The sequence below is a fragment of the Talpa occidentalis genome, unplaced genomic scaffold, assembly GCF_014898055.3.
Source record: "Talpa occidentalis isolate TD23 unplaced genomic scaffold, MPIMG_talOcc4v2.1 talOcc4.5, whole genome shotgun sequence".
Lineage (NCBI taxonomy): Eukaryota > Metazoa > Chordata > Mammalia > Eulipotyphla > Talpidae > Talpa > Talpa occidentalis.
Genome location: NW_023604861.1, coordinates 133,642,509 through 133,659,543, shown reverse-complemented (window position 1 = coordinate 133,659,543; position 17,035 = coordinate 133,642,509). Strand labels below are relative to the sequence as shown.

Below are 17,035 nucleotides of genomic sequence, written 5' to 3'. Positions count from 1 at the left end.
GGTGTGTGTGTGTGTGTGTGAGAGGGGGGGGGGGTAGAAAGGACTGAAAACCAGAAACTTTTTGAATACTGTTACTTTAAGGCTGAAAACAAAAAGAGCACTATCCAGGTATTCTGGCCCATATGTGAGCTGGTATTTCCAATGCCTCTTATGTGAACTCTAGGACAAGACAAGTAGTACCAAGTCAAGTTTCTCACTGAGAGGAGGGAGGAGCTACAAGCAAAGAGAGAGCAGGTCAGAATGAAGTCTGTGGAGCTGGCTTGGAGCCAGAGGCATCAATATGAGCTCATGACTTTTAAAGCAGATTCAGAAAGACAGAGATGAACAGAGACATACGTGTGCCTTGCCCCTTGGAGAATGTAGAACCTACAATACCAGCTCCGTCGACGAACACATCCAGCCCCCGCATCCTGGTTTCTAACACCACTCAATATTAAAAGAATCAAGGCTCCTGAAGTCTTGACTGGAGCCAGAGCTGGAGAGGAGTTTCAAACATGGAGTGGTTGAAAGGTGAGGGGACCGTGCCAAAGGGCACAGGAGAAACCGTGGCGGGAGCTCCCAGGGGCAAGTCTGGGGTATTTAGAGCAAAAATAATAAATAATGACAGCAATACATCACAATCAGAGAACAAAATGCGAATCGCTGCATGGTAGTGATATAAATACACACACGCGCGCACACACATGCACTCGTATCCTACAGGGGGAGAGAGCAAGCGATGGGGAGAAGCACCAGTTTGCAAACACCACAGCGAACATGAACCAGGCAATGATCAGCAGCGCATGCTCACATCAGCAGGGAAAAGTATGATGACAAACAGCAAGTTTGCCTGGTCTCAAAATACTTCCTCTCTAGCTACTTACTAATTACAAATGGATAAATGTTAATTTTAAGGAGAAATATCTACGGCTGACCCCAGCACAACTGAGTGGCCCCATCAGCGTCGGTGGCGATGGGGCAGATCAGCCGCTGTCGCCTGGCACACGGTGCTCTGAGGCGGAACAGCCCCACGTCGGGGGCGACCCAGCCCAAACGTGAAACTTGAATACATGAATAAAAACCTGACAGGCTCAGTGCTTTTTACAAAATAATTGGCCAGTACATTTAAAAAAAAAAAAAAAGTCAAGGTCATAAGAGGAAGAAATAGAAAAAAGAATGAGGAACTGTGCCAGGGAAGGGACACTAAGGAGGCATGCACGTGCCCAGCATGGCCTGCACAGAGTGTGGAAGGCACAAAGGTGTCAGGGACAAGGCACGTGTCTGCTTCCACGTGAGCAGCGACTGGCTGTGGGAAATCACAGCACAAAGTACGGCAATTAATATAAATCCCTGTCAATCTAAAATCGCCCGGCCGCTCTGTAAGGAGACCTTTCCGTTACTCCAAGCAAATCACTTTGCTTGCACATAAGGAGGAAGCTGCAGTGTCTGCGCCTTCATGGCTCCTGGCAAGGACATCAGATGGACGTCAGGAGTCCTGGCCTTGCCATTTTAAAGGTGACCCTGGACAAGTTATTTTAAAGATTTAATATTCATTTATTCAACAAATATTTACTGAGTGTCTGTGAGATCCCTGTTCTCATGGAATTTATATTCTAATGGAAGAGGAAAGACATCACATAGACAGGAGGATGGGAAGGAAGAAGTCAGCAGCAAGTGTGTTAGAATTACAACTCATTTAGAAAGGGTGACAATTCAGCTAAAATCTGAGAATGTGGACTTCTCCTTTCTGGACATCCATATCCTTTCCTATGACATGTGGCCAGTGACCTGCTGCACTTTGGAAAGTGGCAGGAATCTGTGATTTCATGGGTATTTGGTACATTTATCTGTCCATGTGCACATATATCTTTAACATTGATTATTATCCTACATTTGAGTATGCAACTCACTTGTACAGCGAGTCTTCATTTTGAAGACACGTGAGGGGACAGTAAGTTATTTGGAAGAAACGAAACGCAGCTTTGCACACTGAACTCCTCCTCCTGTTCTTTGTCTCCGCCGTGTATGACAAAGAAGTACACATTTTGTTAGTATTTTGGCAAATAAAGTCAAACTGACCATTGACCAGAAGAGTTAACAAACAGGTCCATGCAAGTTTCAAAGGGAGCAAAATACATGAGTCTGTTATGGGGTTAAGCTAATTCTTCCCTGTGATCACTTACAACCGCCCAATCAGGGGGACTGAAATTTGAAAAGGTGAAACACTAAGCCACATGTTCTCTTTGACATAAAAATAGGGGGGAAAAAAAAACGTAGAAGAAAGTTTCAGGTGATGAAGTACGGGTTTTAAAAGGAAACATTCGTATTTTGACCCATACTTTTCATGCACCGGTTAACTAGAAAATTACAAAACCTGAAAAATCCAGAATAAATTGTAGCAAGGGGAATAACACCTCACATTCACCCCTCCCCTAGCCCAAGCGGGGTACAGTCCCGGAATGGAAAGGAAGGCCTCTCAAGCTGTTGAAAAATGAGGGCCTCTGAATTTTTAATTCTGTTAACTAATCATTAGAAAACTAGAAATTGCTGTCTCTCTGAGCACAGGGAGGGAGCAGGCTCATGGACTCCACGTTTAATTTTGCAGGAGCTGGCTGGTTTCCCAGCAACACATTGATTTGTGGGGCCACTTCTCTGGGCACCTCAAGGATAATTAAATATTAAGTCCCTCTTTGATGTATGCAAAGTCTGCCTAAGAGGCTTACCAGGCGCATGAAGGTAGCAGTCCCACGTTTTCTGGTAACTGAACACTGCAATATCATTATCTAGTCTTATCTTTACTTCATAAGAATCCGACTCTATGCTTAATACTACCTTTGAGACTAGAGAAGGGGATAGGAAGAAACGAAGAAAATGAGAGCCTGCGCAATCAACATCCTGGGGTCTTTGGGGTGTTGGGGATGCAGAGATGAAGAACATAGTTTAATGAGTGTGGAAGAATGACAGAGGAGGTGAGCAAATCATCCTCCGGCTCCTTTGGTTCAAGGCTGCATTATTTACAGCAAGAAGCCAAGGCTCACAGTTTAAGAATCTCCCCCAAGATTCTAAAATAACAGTGGAGGCAGGAGAGGCGGAAGCCTGTGATTTGTTCCACTAGTACCCTGAGCTTTCCACTGCTCTAGTGAAAGGTGATGTAGTTTTTTTTAAAAAAAAAAAACAATAATGAGGATTACCTCAAATTGATGGGAATAGTTGTGTAACATTCAGAGGTTGTTGCTGTTTGTAGCTTCTTTTCTGAAGCGACAATTTTTCTGCTTTCATTTTCCACATAGCAACCAGTTACTTAGAAGTGTAAGAGTCCCCTCGCCAAATTTGCCTGCCCTCTGTTACAGATTTAAATTAGTAATGCCAGGCTGACATAGAATACTTTAATTTTTAAAGAGACACTCACTGATTAATTTTTTGGACAAGATGATAGATAAATAAGTAAGCCACTCTGGTAGCTTTCTTGTTTCCACTGCCAAAATTCAGATCATTAGCTGCCAAGAACAGGGAAACTGCTCTTATACAAGGAGGGAGGAAGAGGAAGAGATGATACAAAGAGGAACATGGCTGATTTGAGTAGACCTAGGAGACATCTAGGAAAGGTCCCTTCTAGAAGGCCTAAGAAACTCTGTGTCATCAGAGTAAACTAGGGAAATGAGGCGCTACATGAGGATATGCAAATGAGAGAAAACAGCATGCACTCAATGAAATAAATAAAGCCCAGTGAGTTTAGAAAATTCCATGGGAAAGAAAACTGACAAATCCTGATTTTGGAAGAAGTTAAGCTATAAAGAAATGAAAACCGCAGAAGTATCCAGAAATCACTGAAATCTTACAAAAGCTGCAACCTGTTTTTTGAGTAATTAGAACACCGAGAAAAGCTTGAAAGAAGCAACAATGGTTACTTATATTATTTCTGAAGCATTTAGTCCCAAATATCATGGTGTGTGCTGTAGGGCTTCAATGTGAGAGAAGGGTCCCACGTTGCTCAGTATAAAGATCTGGAAGGACACAAAGTGAGGCTCCAGCCAGAGGAACCAGCCTCCTGGTCCTGCTAGGCTCCAGTTGTCAAGGAAGACGAAGCTGAACCAGGTGGAGGTTCTGTCAGAGAAGCACATACAGTGTCCACTGGCTTCAGGATGAGTCAGAATCGCAAGTTCCACATGGCAAAAATAGCCTGCCCAAATTTAGAGCTCACCTCAGGGCTGGTACATGAAAACAAGCAAGCCTCTAACACCTCCATGCCACATACCCGGAATATAATAAATTAATATATTTACCCATGCATATTCTATTTTATAGCCTATTACATTTATGCGGAGACTGCTCTTTGAAAAGGCTGCTAGCAGCCTTGTGATGTCATTCAAGGGAAAATGGTGAGACTAGACACATGCGTACAGTCACAGTGCTTCAGACAGAGAACTAGTCAGACATTAGTAACTTAATACAATCCATTTCAAAAATTTTTGAGAAGCTCTGATAAATTCATTTCTTTGAAATCCAAATCTCTAAACTCTAAGGGACAGATTAACCTATTTACCTCACAGGGGGAAATAGAATAATTATGAAAACGCTTGAAGATGAGTCTGAAGCTATTCTTCATACTTGATTGATGGCTAGAAAAACAAATTCACTGTTTTCCAAACATAGTGATGAGGATATAAAATAAGTTATAAAGCAAAGCTTTGAAATTAGAAGGTAAATGGAGGCGGAGTCAGACTTCTAGAATGCTCTTTTGCAGACTAACTTACCTGGCAAGTCTTGTTTTCTAGCTTTTATTGGCTTATGTTCTCTTCTTCATGCTAATGCACTTATCTGAGGTCACTGACTCTTAGATACCATGTCTTTAAGAAGTATCGATGAAAAATTTATGTTTAACATCGACAGCCAGCAAACTTTTTGATTTAGGAATTTGTGTCCCTATTTAGTCAGTCAACAAGTATTTAAAGTTTGAGTCTGTGCCCAGTATACTTAGAAGGATTCAAATAATGAGAAGGACCTCCTCCAGGGCTTCCAAGTTTCCATGACAGTGTGGAGACAGAACTTTTAATAACAATAATTCATAATTAAAGCTGAAAGTCGTGAAGTTTAAGGTTCAATTTGGTTTGAAATACTCAGGGAAAGGCCCAGGGAAAAGACGGACTGAGTGAGCCTTGAGGGTGGTTCACAGGAGCTGAGGCCTGGGGTTGGCCACTTCATGTCATTGGCGACACAAGGGAGGCTCATCAGAGCCTGGGGAGAGGAGGAAAGAAATGACCTGGCTACCCAGCACCCGCATTTCCACTAGATCTGAGTTTCCGAGGAAAAGGGTAAGTCACCTAAGTGAAAAATCCTGACAGTATCTTATGAAGAGAAAACTTTCTTAATAATTTAAAAAGATTTTTCTAGCAAAATATCATGAGGCATGTTAATTAGAGCGAATAGGGTAATCACTTTGCAATCTACACAGATATTGGGTTGTCGGAAAAGTCATGATGCATTTTTTGCAACAGATGGTACTAAAACAATAGGTCATGACTTCGACAACCCAATATTTCATGTTGGACAACTGAACCTAATGTAATTAAAATGATGTTATATGTGAATTATACCTCAACAGTGAGAAAAGAAAAATGATTCCCATTTCAGATGAGTGAGAGATATGGAAAAGTAAAAGCAAACTTGGAGGCACACACCTGACTGGGTGAGCACACTGGAAAGCTCGCAGCCCCACACTGATCTTCACTTGAAAGTAGCTGGAAGCAATGAAGAGAGGGCCTCTAATTATTGTTCAGAGGAGAAACACTCAACAGTCAGGCAGGTGCTCCCTTACCTGTCTTTGGGGCCAGGTGGCTTTGACGATGGCTTCTGTTCTAAAGAATACCAGCAGCTGGCTATCCTCCTCACTGAGGTGGAAGGACTGTTCCAGAATCTGCAGTACGTGAATGCGGGGCCTCACGGGCCAGGCCTCGTCAGCACAGAACGGCCGCAGCCACTCTAGCAGGTCCTCGGACGAAACCAGCTCTTCCCTGCAAGGCAGAGTAGAAATGACTGAGGCTATTTCTTCTGGTGATCATGTGTGGTGACTGACCTATACACTTGTGTGTTGGCTTTTTTTTCTACTGAGATGAAAAATGTTGGTTTTAAACAGCTTATTGCAAATATTAGATATTTAAAAACCAGGTGAACTGAAAATAATTTTCATACAAATTATTAAAATGAGTTAGGAAATACAGACCAAAATACCCATTAACTAACATGTCTTCAGCTACTGTTTCTTACACAGTTTCATAAGTAATGTGGCTTATTTCTATTAATGATACTCAGAGTGTCAACATCATTCTAGTATTTCATAAACAATTACAAATTAACAATTACTATGTAAGGTAGATGTTATAAATTTCACTTTATTTCACTTTTAAATTTTTCTTCAGTTTATGAAGATAAGAGTTGACATGTAGCTTTGTATTAGACTACAAATGATTTGACATATGTATATACCAGAAAATGAATGCCACAATTAGTTTAGTTAACATGTATCGCTTTACATGGCTATATTTTTCTCTTGAGATGAGAACTTTTAAGATCTACTTTTGGTAATTCTCAAATACAGAATATGGCATTATTACCATCATTCACCACACTGCACATGTTGATCCCGTGTTACAGATGAGGGACCAGGCTTCAGGGGTGTTTATCTCTAACAACACTGGGTAACCCCAAAACCACTTATCCCTGTAACAGCATTTCAATATGGGGTTGGAGTACCACATTTTACACTGCCCAAGAGAAAAAATATGAGTGTTTGGCCATTAAAGAACTATGATGTCTAAAAGAATTCAGCGAAGGGACCATTTTGTGTAACTTTTTATTCAGTTTTAGAATCTCTTCTCTTGTAATCCCAAGTGGACCATCTCAGGAAGACCATTTACTTGACGATGATGTCAATGAATTACTATTGATGATGGTTAAGAGGTTACTCACATAGCAGCCTCACTCCACAGGCCCTGGGGATCCCAGCAAAAGCGCGAATTACAGTGGTTGCGTGTAACCACATCTTGATGAGGCCGCCTGCAGTAAATCACCTACACCAAGTCCCAAATTCCACATGCTAACAAGACCACAAAAATTTTCTCTTTAAACTTCTGAGGATAAAATTCTACAATGCCACTGAGTATATCTTTTAGGATGCATTCTATAATATACGCATAGAATTTGGCAATTTAAATTTTGAAACAATTATTTGTATTTAGGAGTAAAAGAAATTACAAAATTAACAGACAAGTGGCTTAATCATTTCCTACATTTACAATGTCCTATGTTTTCCCTATGTGCCCTTCTTAGCATGTATCAGAAATGGCAAGAATGGATGTTAGGAAACACAGAATGCCACTAGAATGTCCTGTTATTAATGTGCAATGTGAACAGGCCATAAGGCACTGAGGAAAGCATATTCTTCGGAATTTAATGGACCTGTGAACCCTGGTGCCATCCTTACCTAACAATTCTAGAAAAAACCCTAGATGCCATTATTCCCACTTTATAGTTATGTACAGAAAGGTCCTAAAAGTGTCGCTTGGAGTCACACAGTAAGTAGTACAGACAATCTCTGAAATTAAACTATCTTATTGCCTTGTCAATTACAGTAAACACCTAACATTGTCGATAGGTTCCTGGATACTGTGACTTTAGCAAAACAACATAAAGAAAGCAGATCCTTTAATAAGGTCATTTTGGACATGGTTGGCAGGGATTGTTTTTTCCTCATTCATGTTAAAACAAAATGACCTTATTCAGGGAGCTGCTATCCCACACAACATCATTAAAGCAAACTGGGGTGCATTCTAGGATACTGTGACAGTAGATTAAAATTAAGCAGATACTGACGTGATAGAGAAAGATGACTAGTGTAATGTTTTCCGTCACTCAACTGCAGGTTTCTTTTTATATTAGAACTTATTGTGCAACTGGTAGCACTGGACATTTTGCAGGAATTCTCTCTGACTTTTAGTTGGCCATTCAAACACAAAACATCATAGTGAGGACTCGGTCCTAAAGCAGACCTGTGGTGCTGTGAAGAGCTAAGTACGAGTTGAGCTTTCCTGTTAGAAGGTGAGCACAGGAGCTCTGGGAGAACAAGAGCAGGTAAAGGCAGCTCTTCAGCAGAAACTATCAAGGACATGGACTAGGTAATATTTCCTACAGTTTTTTAGCTGCAAAATATTTTAGATTTTAAGTTTGCATTTGCAAACTCTGTAAATGCAGCAAATATATACACACATATACACTGAAAGCACCATGATAAATGTCAACAACTGGTAAATCAAAAGGAGTAAGTGTACTTTTTTTCTATTCTTCCATCTTTTCTGTGGGCTTAATATTTTTCAAGATAAATAGGTCAGTGAAAATTAACCAATTATGACTTTTATAATGCAAAACCCCATAATGGGAAGAAGGAAAGTGATTCCATTTTCACATTTCATGAAGGCAAGGAAAGGATTTAGTGAGTTTAGGAATAAAAAAGAATATTTCAAAACATACATATAGTACTACAAGGTTATAAAAATTATTGTAAAAATTTATAGAACAGATAAAAGGTGGAAATTATAGTATCATTATGTAAAATGCAGTAACATGTGCTCCCACTCTTCCCCCTATAATGAGGATTTTTGGGGGGCAGATGGGAGAGGTTACTATATTGCACAGGGGAACCTAGCATGCTATTTAAAAAAAAAAAAAAAAAAAACTACTAAAGGAAATGTACACACATTCGCACAATTAGTTTTGACCCAAAAAGCTAAAGAGTCACCTGAAATATACAAAAGGTTCTATTAACAGAAAAGAACAACAGTAACAAGGACAAGGAAAACCTGCTCATTATCTGAATTTGAGATGGTGATGTTGGGATACGGAATATGGTACGAAAGGACATTCACAAAAGCAAGGGCACATTTTGCTGTAATGAGGCAGAAATGGTGGCTGGGAAGTCACAAGTGTGGCTTCGGTGGCCACCAGAAATACTGTGGGGCCGGCACAGTCACCATTAAGGCCACACGTGAGCACTCAGTGGGTCAGCATTGTTAGAGAGAGGCTCAGGTGCAGGCACTGTGGGTGCAGCGAACAGCTGAGGGTTCACTTTGCCTCCCAGAACATGAAGAGGAAGGAGAAATTGGATTAAATTTGCTCTAGGGGGCTTTTTCCTCTTTTCTTTCACTCTTTTGGTCTTTCCTGTATTTTGAAAGGGATGAGATCCCCAGTAATATCAGACTTCAATGAAGCCTGGATGACCTATCACTGCTCCATGCACATGAAGCTTTAATGAAGTTGAAGCTGCTACTGTGCTTAAGTAGCAATTAAAACAAACAAGAACTAAAATACTTCATAGTTTTGAAGGCAACAGTTCTTCCTTTCTGAAGAGCGCATGGAGGAATTCCACTTTAGTTACCTGCTTTCTGAAAGGATTTAATCCTGCACATCTTTATGAGAATCACTAAACACTGTTTCAGGCTTGTGGGTCATTTCTGTTAGGAAAAAGAATGAAAAGGGGAGTAGAAAAGGCATCAAGAGCAAGGCGGAGTGAAGCTAGGGGAAGAGATGAGAGAGCAGAAGTAATATCCTAAGACTTTGCCACTGCCCTGCAGCCGAGGATCTCAGGAGCACTGAGGAGTGGTTAGAAATGCAGCCTGCAAGCCCCTCCCAGACCTACTCAAGTCAACCCTGCAGCTCGTAGGATCCCCACGTGGTCCTGTGCACGATGCTGTGGGGAAAGCACCACCTACGGCCTTGGCTGGCTCTCTACAGCAGAGCTGGTGAGCTGTGGTACGAGAATGCACAGCATTTCCTTACCAGGGCGACCCTGGGTATGTTACTTAACTCTCTGAACGTCATTTCCTGTTAAATGAAGATGATATCTGTGTCCTGGGGTTGCTCTGAGGATTAAAAGAGATGCTGTAGCCATTTCATAGATGTTGGCAGAGTGATGGCAGTTCATGGTTGTTTTTTAAAATGTGTGACCGCATCTGCTTAATTCCTGGTTTAACCGATATTTTATTTTAGAACATTATCATTTTACCTGTTGAATTTTTTTTAAACTTATTTTTCCCCTTTAACCTAATGAAGCAATCCTTAATACAAACTAGAAATTGATTGTATTCTCAAAATAGGATGCAACAGTTATTATAGATGTACATAAATAAGGGGAGAAAGCATTCAGTCTTCATATTTAATATGTACGAGTTTAATTAATTACCATAATCTCATTTTTAATCACAGATGTTCTCAGAGGGTTCTGACACTAGTTCAACCCCCAGAACACTTCACCCTGATGTCTGGAGGCAAGAATGGGGGTAGACGGAGCAGGAAGGTGTTGCAGGGGAACAACCGCAGTCCTGGAGGCCGCCAGGCTGCTGCAGCATCACGCGACTCACACTAAGCACAGGAGACAAGGTGGGACAGGGCCCCCACGCGCGAGGCAGGAGTGAGTGTCTGCTCCGACACAGGAAGCCAAAGAAGGAAGCTCACAGCAGCATATGCTGGCTGCCATGGCCCAGCGATGGTGGCAGCCACTAACACACACGGACTTTTCCATGCCCTCCCCCAGCCGGGGCTGAGGCAGGCTAACCAGGAGCATGACTGTGTGTGTGTGTGTGTGTGTGTGTGTGTGTGTGTGTGTGTGTGTGTGTGTGTGTGCCTGTTTCTGTGTATGCATATGTATATAAAAGAGAGAGAGTATGTGTGTGTGGGGGGGGGGAGAGAGAAAGAGAGAGAGAGCGAGGGAGAGAGACAGAGAGAGAGACAGAGATCGAGAGAGAGACAGAGAGAGAGACAGAGATCGAGAGAGCGCAATCAAGCGTGCACAAGAGAACGCAAATATTGATGATGGACGTGAACAGTACTGACTATCTAAACATGCCCTGGCAGGCAGCATTCTTTGGTGCTACAGGGCTGGGAATGCAGGAGGCCTGGTGTGTCAGAAGAGCGGGGTGAGAGGCACACAGGCCTGGCAGGGCCTCCTAAAGGGTAAGCAGTCACTTCAGGACAAGTAATGAGCGACCTTCGAGGTCACTGCAGAAGGGCAGACCCCTCGCTGTCACCACAAGGACCACGCTGGGAGAGGGCTCACGTGACTATCAGACACACGCAAGGCTTTTGGAAAAGTCTGGGAAGCCTGTTAACTTCGAGTCTGTTGCTGCTAATAGTCCTGTCTCTACCACCACACCTGAATGAAACATTTTCCTCTGTCTGGCAAGAAAACTAAGAACCCTAGAAAGCGGACAAAAGAACTAAGTCTACCAGAGGGGCAGAGGGCCGAGAAGTAGGTGTGGGGGAGCAGCATGGACTGTGTGGAGGACCGTGGGTGTTTTGGTGGTGGGTGTGGTGTGGGAACACCAGAGGCAGGAGATCCCATACCTCTGAAACACAAGCAATGATGCAAACTAATGCTAGCTCAATAAAATAAATAGAACAGGCATGAGAGACACACAGCTTTCAGGATTTACAAAGCCTGGATCCTTAGTCCTCACACAGGACAACTCTAACATGTATAAAGCTTTAAAAACAAATCACACACACTCACATAACACAGTCAGCCTCTTGGAGTCGTGAACGCCTTCTCCAAGGAGCTCAAAACAGTTCTCCTCTGAGACCTCCCTTGGAGGCAGGTAAGAAGCGACCTCGTTCTCCACAGTGAGGTAAGGCCTGCTGGAGCGGATGGGGTGAGGGGACCCAAGGAGACATGTCTGCAGGCGCTGTGCCTCTTCAGTCACAAAAAAGCCCTCAGCTCTCCTTTCAGAAATGCCCAGGAATGTTCTTAGTCTTAGAAGCTTCATAATTATGGATGTTAGAAGTAATTCTGACACTGTGAGGGAAACTTCTAGTCTTACCCTTTGTCCACACTGGCACGGGCGGCTGCAACAACACCTTCCAGGACCTGGAGTGGGTCCCGAGGCCCAGCGAGGTCAGCAGGGTGCCCGCTGTGAAGGGAAAGCGAGATGGTTTCAGAACAGTGGGGCGAAGCCTCAGACACAAGCAGGGTGTTCAGACTCACGGCCCCCGCTGGGTTTCTAGCGGGGCAGGCGGCAGGCTCAGTCTTTGTGGCATAGGCAGGCCACACATGTGCCACACCCTCGAGTGTGCTGAGGACACAGAAATGAAACACTTGGTTTCCTCTCAGGAGGTTTTCCTCTCAGGAGAATAACAAAATCTACTTGCATTTTGTCATTCAAAAACCATTCAATGAACATTAAATCTGTGAGCCATTTTAGACATTAAATATGTAATCATCTAAATTCTCCAGCTGGATTAAAACAACAACTACTTCCATTGAAATTACTCGGTACCAGGAAGCGTTAGCACTTCACACACTTTCTGCCATTTAACCCCAAGAGCCCACGAGACACATACTATGATCACTCCCACTTCACAGCCTTGTATGTCTGAGACTTCAGCAAATTTTGAAAATTCGTCAATTCAATACAGGGAAAAAAATTGAGATGGATTTTCTGAATAATTTAAGTCATATGATTCAAACCAACTGCTGGATTCCATTATTTTATGCCTGTTATTTTCACCTACTAAATTTTACTAACTTTCTAAAGGAAAATGCTTGTCAAAAGCAATTTCTTTTCCCTTAGAAATGAAGGAGCTGAACTCCTGAAGTTCCCTTTCCTGCCACTGTTGAAAGATTTCATTCACATTTTTTGAGAGTCCCCCATGTGCTAAGTACAATCACTTATTAGATTAGAAGCAAATGTTTAGTAGTAGAACTGGAAGCAAGGAAGGGGAGGGAGGTATAATCCATGCCAGGAGTTTATATATGTAAAAATATCACACCAGATTTCAACATTTAAGGAAATGTGAATTTTTTAGGAAATAAACTAAATTAATCAAAGCACTGTTTTTGCCAGATGTTTATTTTCATGAGCATCTAAATCCGGACTTAAAAGCAACCAAAAGTCAAGTGTGAAACTAAAGATACAATCTGTAGCAAACAATTCTCTGCCATGGTTTGAAAGGGGCAAGCAGACATACCCCCCACCACCACGTGCGCTAGTAACAGGACAATATTTCATCAATTCAGCAGTTCTTATTTCTAAAAAATATGACAATACTTTATGTCTTGCTCTATTTAAAACTCCCGGACACCTCAGAGCATTAAGGTGAATGCCGTATGAGGCTGGGGTAATTAAACTGATAAAGGCTCATTGGATTTCAGTTCAGCCGCCGAAAACTGACATGTATTTAATCAAAAAGTTCCTCAAGAGCAATACAGAATTACAAAGAATACTTAAAAGGAGAATAAATTAAACACAACTAAATCTTTTGGCCTAATTGCATTATTCACTGAAAGCACTTGACGCCTCATTACTTTCTCAGCTTAACTTTCCCGTCTTTCCTAATCCTGGTGGGTGGATTCTTACAAGACACCCACAGATGACATAAAACTGGAATTTCTCCATTGTTGGTTTTATGCCATTAATTTCAGGTAAATAATGTCCTTAGACACTTAACAGATGTCTAACTCCTTCAGCATATCATTAACCTTGCCTTGCGTACTTCAAAAGAAGCGTCTGGGAACCTCTCCCCACGGCTACAAAGGAGGAGCAGGAAAGGCAAGATCAGAAGCCACGCGACAGTGACTGGCTGCTCACGGCCCTTTTGATCTTTCCCAATTATTTCAGGAAGTCTCTTCCCACACCGCACACAATGCTAATGACGAAAGGTTTCCCCGGAGCTCCAACCTCAGGGTATTTTAAGACATAAGACTTTGAGAAATCTAATGATAATCTATCATTCGCATTCATAAAGTACTTTGTAGTTTATAAAATGCTTCTACCTGCCTGATATTTTATCTTCATAACCACGATGAAACAAACACGATTACTGGCAAAATATCACCTCAGGTTGTCCTCAGTACTGTTCTAGAGCTTACCTCAACGCAGAAATGATTTTCATGACTGCACTCTGCACTATGTCCTTGGGTGAGATGTCAAGGGAGCCCACGGCCACTTCGAGCAGCTGCTGGATCATTCGCAGAGGCTGACCGTCCAAGCACATGGCCACAGCTTGCTCGTGAACCTTCCCTTTCTCTGATCGGGACAGATCATAGAGGTTACTGTATTTCTGCAGCATTTCCTGCGAAGATAAGGTATTCAACACCTAAATATGCAATAAAAATGAACTGTGTCTGCATGTACAGGGAAACACATTTAAAAGATTCTCAGAACAAATAAATCACAACCCACAACACGCACATGGAAGAACACGCAGCGGGGCCTAGGAGCTCAGCTCAGGGTCACCAGCGTTGAGTGCAAATCCTCACTGTACTGATGATTAGTTTAGTGGAGCTTTGCGATTCTCAAATTTCAGTCTGTAAAGTGAGGATGAGGGCGAGGGATCGTGCAAACATTAGACAACATAAAAGTCAGTCCTCAGGCATAAGCCAGGCACAGAGCGATGCTCCCTGGTGCACGATCCTTTCACTGCTGTGGTGCGACACCCCCATAACAGCTTTCCTCTTTCCAGCACCCCTGTACAAACCCAGGTATTTAGCTTAATGCTCATCATAGTCCCCAAAGGAGTTTTAATTAGCTCCATTTTATCAAAACTGATGACCAAAGAAGTGACATGCCCAGGGTCGCATGGCTGTCACTGACGGGGCTGGGGTTCGAATACAGATCTATACCCCCCGTCCCGCCCAGCCACAATGCCTGTTCCTCTTTAATGTCCTGTTAAAACTAACATGAGGACAAAAAATGTAAGAAGTAGCACATACACTATTGCTTTTCATCAAACCAAATATGGGCCACTAACTGTTAGTACCACTTCCAGCTTCTGTATCGTTTCCCAAGTAATTGTGAATATACTGTTTCACCTTTCAAAAATAACCAAAAGCTAAACATTAACTGGGTATCTGATGCTATTAAAGAACTACTATTGCTTTTTTAAATGATAAAGTGATGCATTTGTAACTATATTTAAGTGTATCTTTTAGAACTAGACATGGAAGCAAGCACAGATAAAATTAAAAATAACTGGGATTTGCTTTAAAATAATCCACAGGGTGAGGGCTGGTAGGGGCATGCTTGAAATCAGACTGGTCACATTTTGAAAATTGTGGAGTCTGGAAGTGAAGCTCATGAGATTTTGTTTTGCTATTTTCCACATTGTGAAACTTTCCATTTAAAAAAATTTTGAAAGTCTGTAAGTTAGGGAAATTACTAGAATTTCTACTGAGAGAGGAGAGAGCTGAGGCTTCACAGAATGAGGACCTTGAATTGGGACTCATTTTCTTGAGTGTATAACATATTCTTTCACTAGGTTTATAATTCAACCGGTTAAAATCAAGGTCTCAACATAAAAGGAATGAATGCATTGAGGCTGAAGGTCATTTCCAGTGTTTGCTATGAAAGCCACCTTAAAATAACCAAATGTCCAGCTTAGGATCAGAACTCTCTCCTCTAGGGACCAGACACATTCTGACTGCCAGGCACTCATGGGAGGTGTTTGGTTCCTTTAAATCACAGGCTTCATGAAACAAGCTGCTGTTTATGTTAATAACTCCCGTGGTCCCATGCACACTATTCTAGTCATTGAAAGACAATACTTGTTTTAAGGAGAGTAATGACAATTCTCTGTATCTGAATAAGGATGTTTGACTAAAATAATAAGACAAGTATTTAGAACTTCTAATACTAATAAAGATAAATTACTTCTACTAGAAAATTCAGATTCTACCCTCATTCCTATAATTACGGATTATAGCCTTGTAAATGTCAGTAGGATAAAATCAAGATTGGTAAAGCCAATTTGTTCTCCGCAAAGGCTTCTATATTGCTCATGCCATTATCTAAAGTTATTCATTAGACAAGCTTATAGTCACTGAAAAATACAAAATGAAATAAAAGTGCTATCAAATTTTTGAATCCTTCTATTATCCAAGAGGGTTTTGTATTTATGTGTCTCCTACAGATTTTGAAGTCTTCCATTTGTTCATTATCCACTGATGGATCTTAGGGATATAATCTTTTTACAAGCCAAGACTACAATTCAATAAACATGTAAGATCTAAGAAAAATAAAAGTGGAGGTGACTAGCTACTCATAGGTTCATTTATCGTGGCATTTAAACAGCAAATGGAAATATCAAAACCACAATGAGATTTCACTTCGCGCTGGTTAGAACTATTATCAAAAAGTCCAGAAATAATAAGCGTGGTCGAGAGTATGGAGCCAAAGCAGCCCTGTGCACTCTTGGTATAGTCCCTAGAGAAAACAGGAGGGTTCTCCAAAAAATGAAAAAGAGAACTACCATGTGATCCAGCATTTCTATGCCTGGGTATTTACCTGATGAATATGAAAGCACTAATTCAAAAAGTCATACGCACTTCTTTGTTCACAGTGGTGCCACCCACACGGCCAAGATATGGAAGCACCGGAGAGCTGCTTGAGGGATGGCTGCGTACGGGAGATGCAGCAAGTACACATGCGAGAGAACAACACAGCAGCCATTTGAAAAAAAGAGGAACTCTTGCTGTTTGAGACAAGGTGAGTGGGCCTGTAGGGAACCATGCTAAGCGATTAAGTCAGAGGGGAAAGACAAATACCATATGATTTCACTCAGCGGCAAAAACCAACCCTTAGACTCTGACAACAGAATGGTCTCCAGAGGGGCAAAAGTGGGCAGGAGTGGGGATGGAGGTTGACTGGTGGGTGGTGGGTGGTGACTGGACATTCAGTGGTGGGTGGGTGAGGTACAGTGACTGAGGGAGAAGCTGATACCTGGAATCTACAGTGTTGTAAACTAATGTTAGCTTAATAAAAAGAAAAAAAAAAGGGGGGCAAACGGAATGTTACTTATAGATCTAGACATTGTTTGCAGTGATACAAAAACCGTTTGTTTGTTGATTTGTCGCCTTCCCAAGTACGGAAAAGAACATATCCGCCAGCACCACAACCATCGTGACACAGAGCAGCTCCCAAAGCCACAGAGGGGTTCACGTGTCCTAACAGACCAGCCCTCCAACCTCAGGATGGACGGCCCAAATCTTGGGAGTGCTTCTGAGATACCACGCAGC

The 17,035-nt window shown here is 42.0% G+C and overlaps 1 protein-coding gene across 1 annotated transcript in view; it reads right to left on the bottom strand.

Annotated features, from left to right (window-relative positions):
* NBAS (NBAS subunit of NRZ tethering complex) overlaps positions 1-17,035 on the bottom strand; it is a 253,228-nt gene that overhangs the window by 25,001 nt on the left and 211,192 nt on the right. The window contains exons 47-49 of the mRNA XM_037528501.2: positions 13,892-14,094; positions 11,844-11,933; positions 5,795-5,990 (exon numbers count right to left, since the gene is read on the bottom strand). Coding sequence (XP_037384398.1) covers positions 5,795-5,990; positions 11,844-11,933; positions 13,892-14,094 — 489 coding nt within the window. The remainder of the gene's footprint in view (positions 1-5,794; positions 5,991-11,843; positions 11,934-13,891; positions 14,095-17,035) is intronic.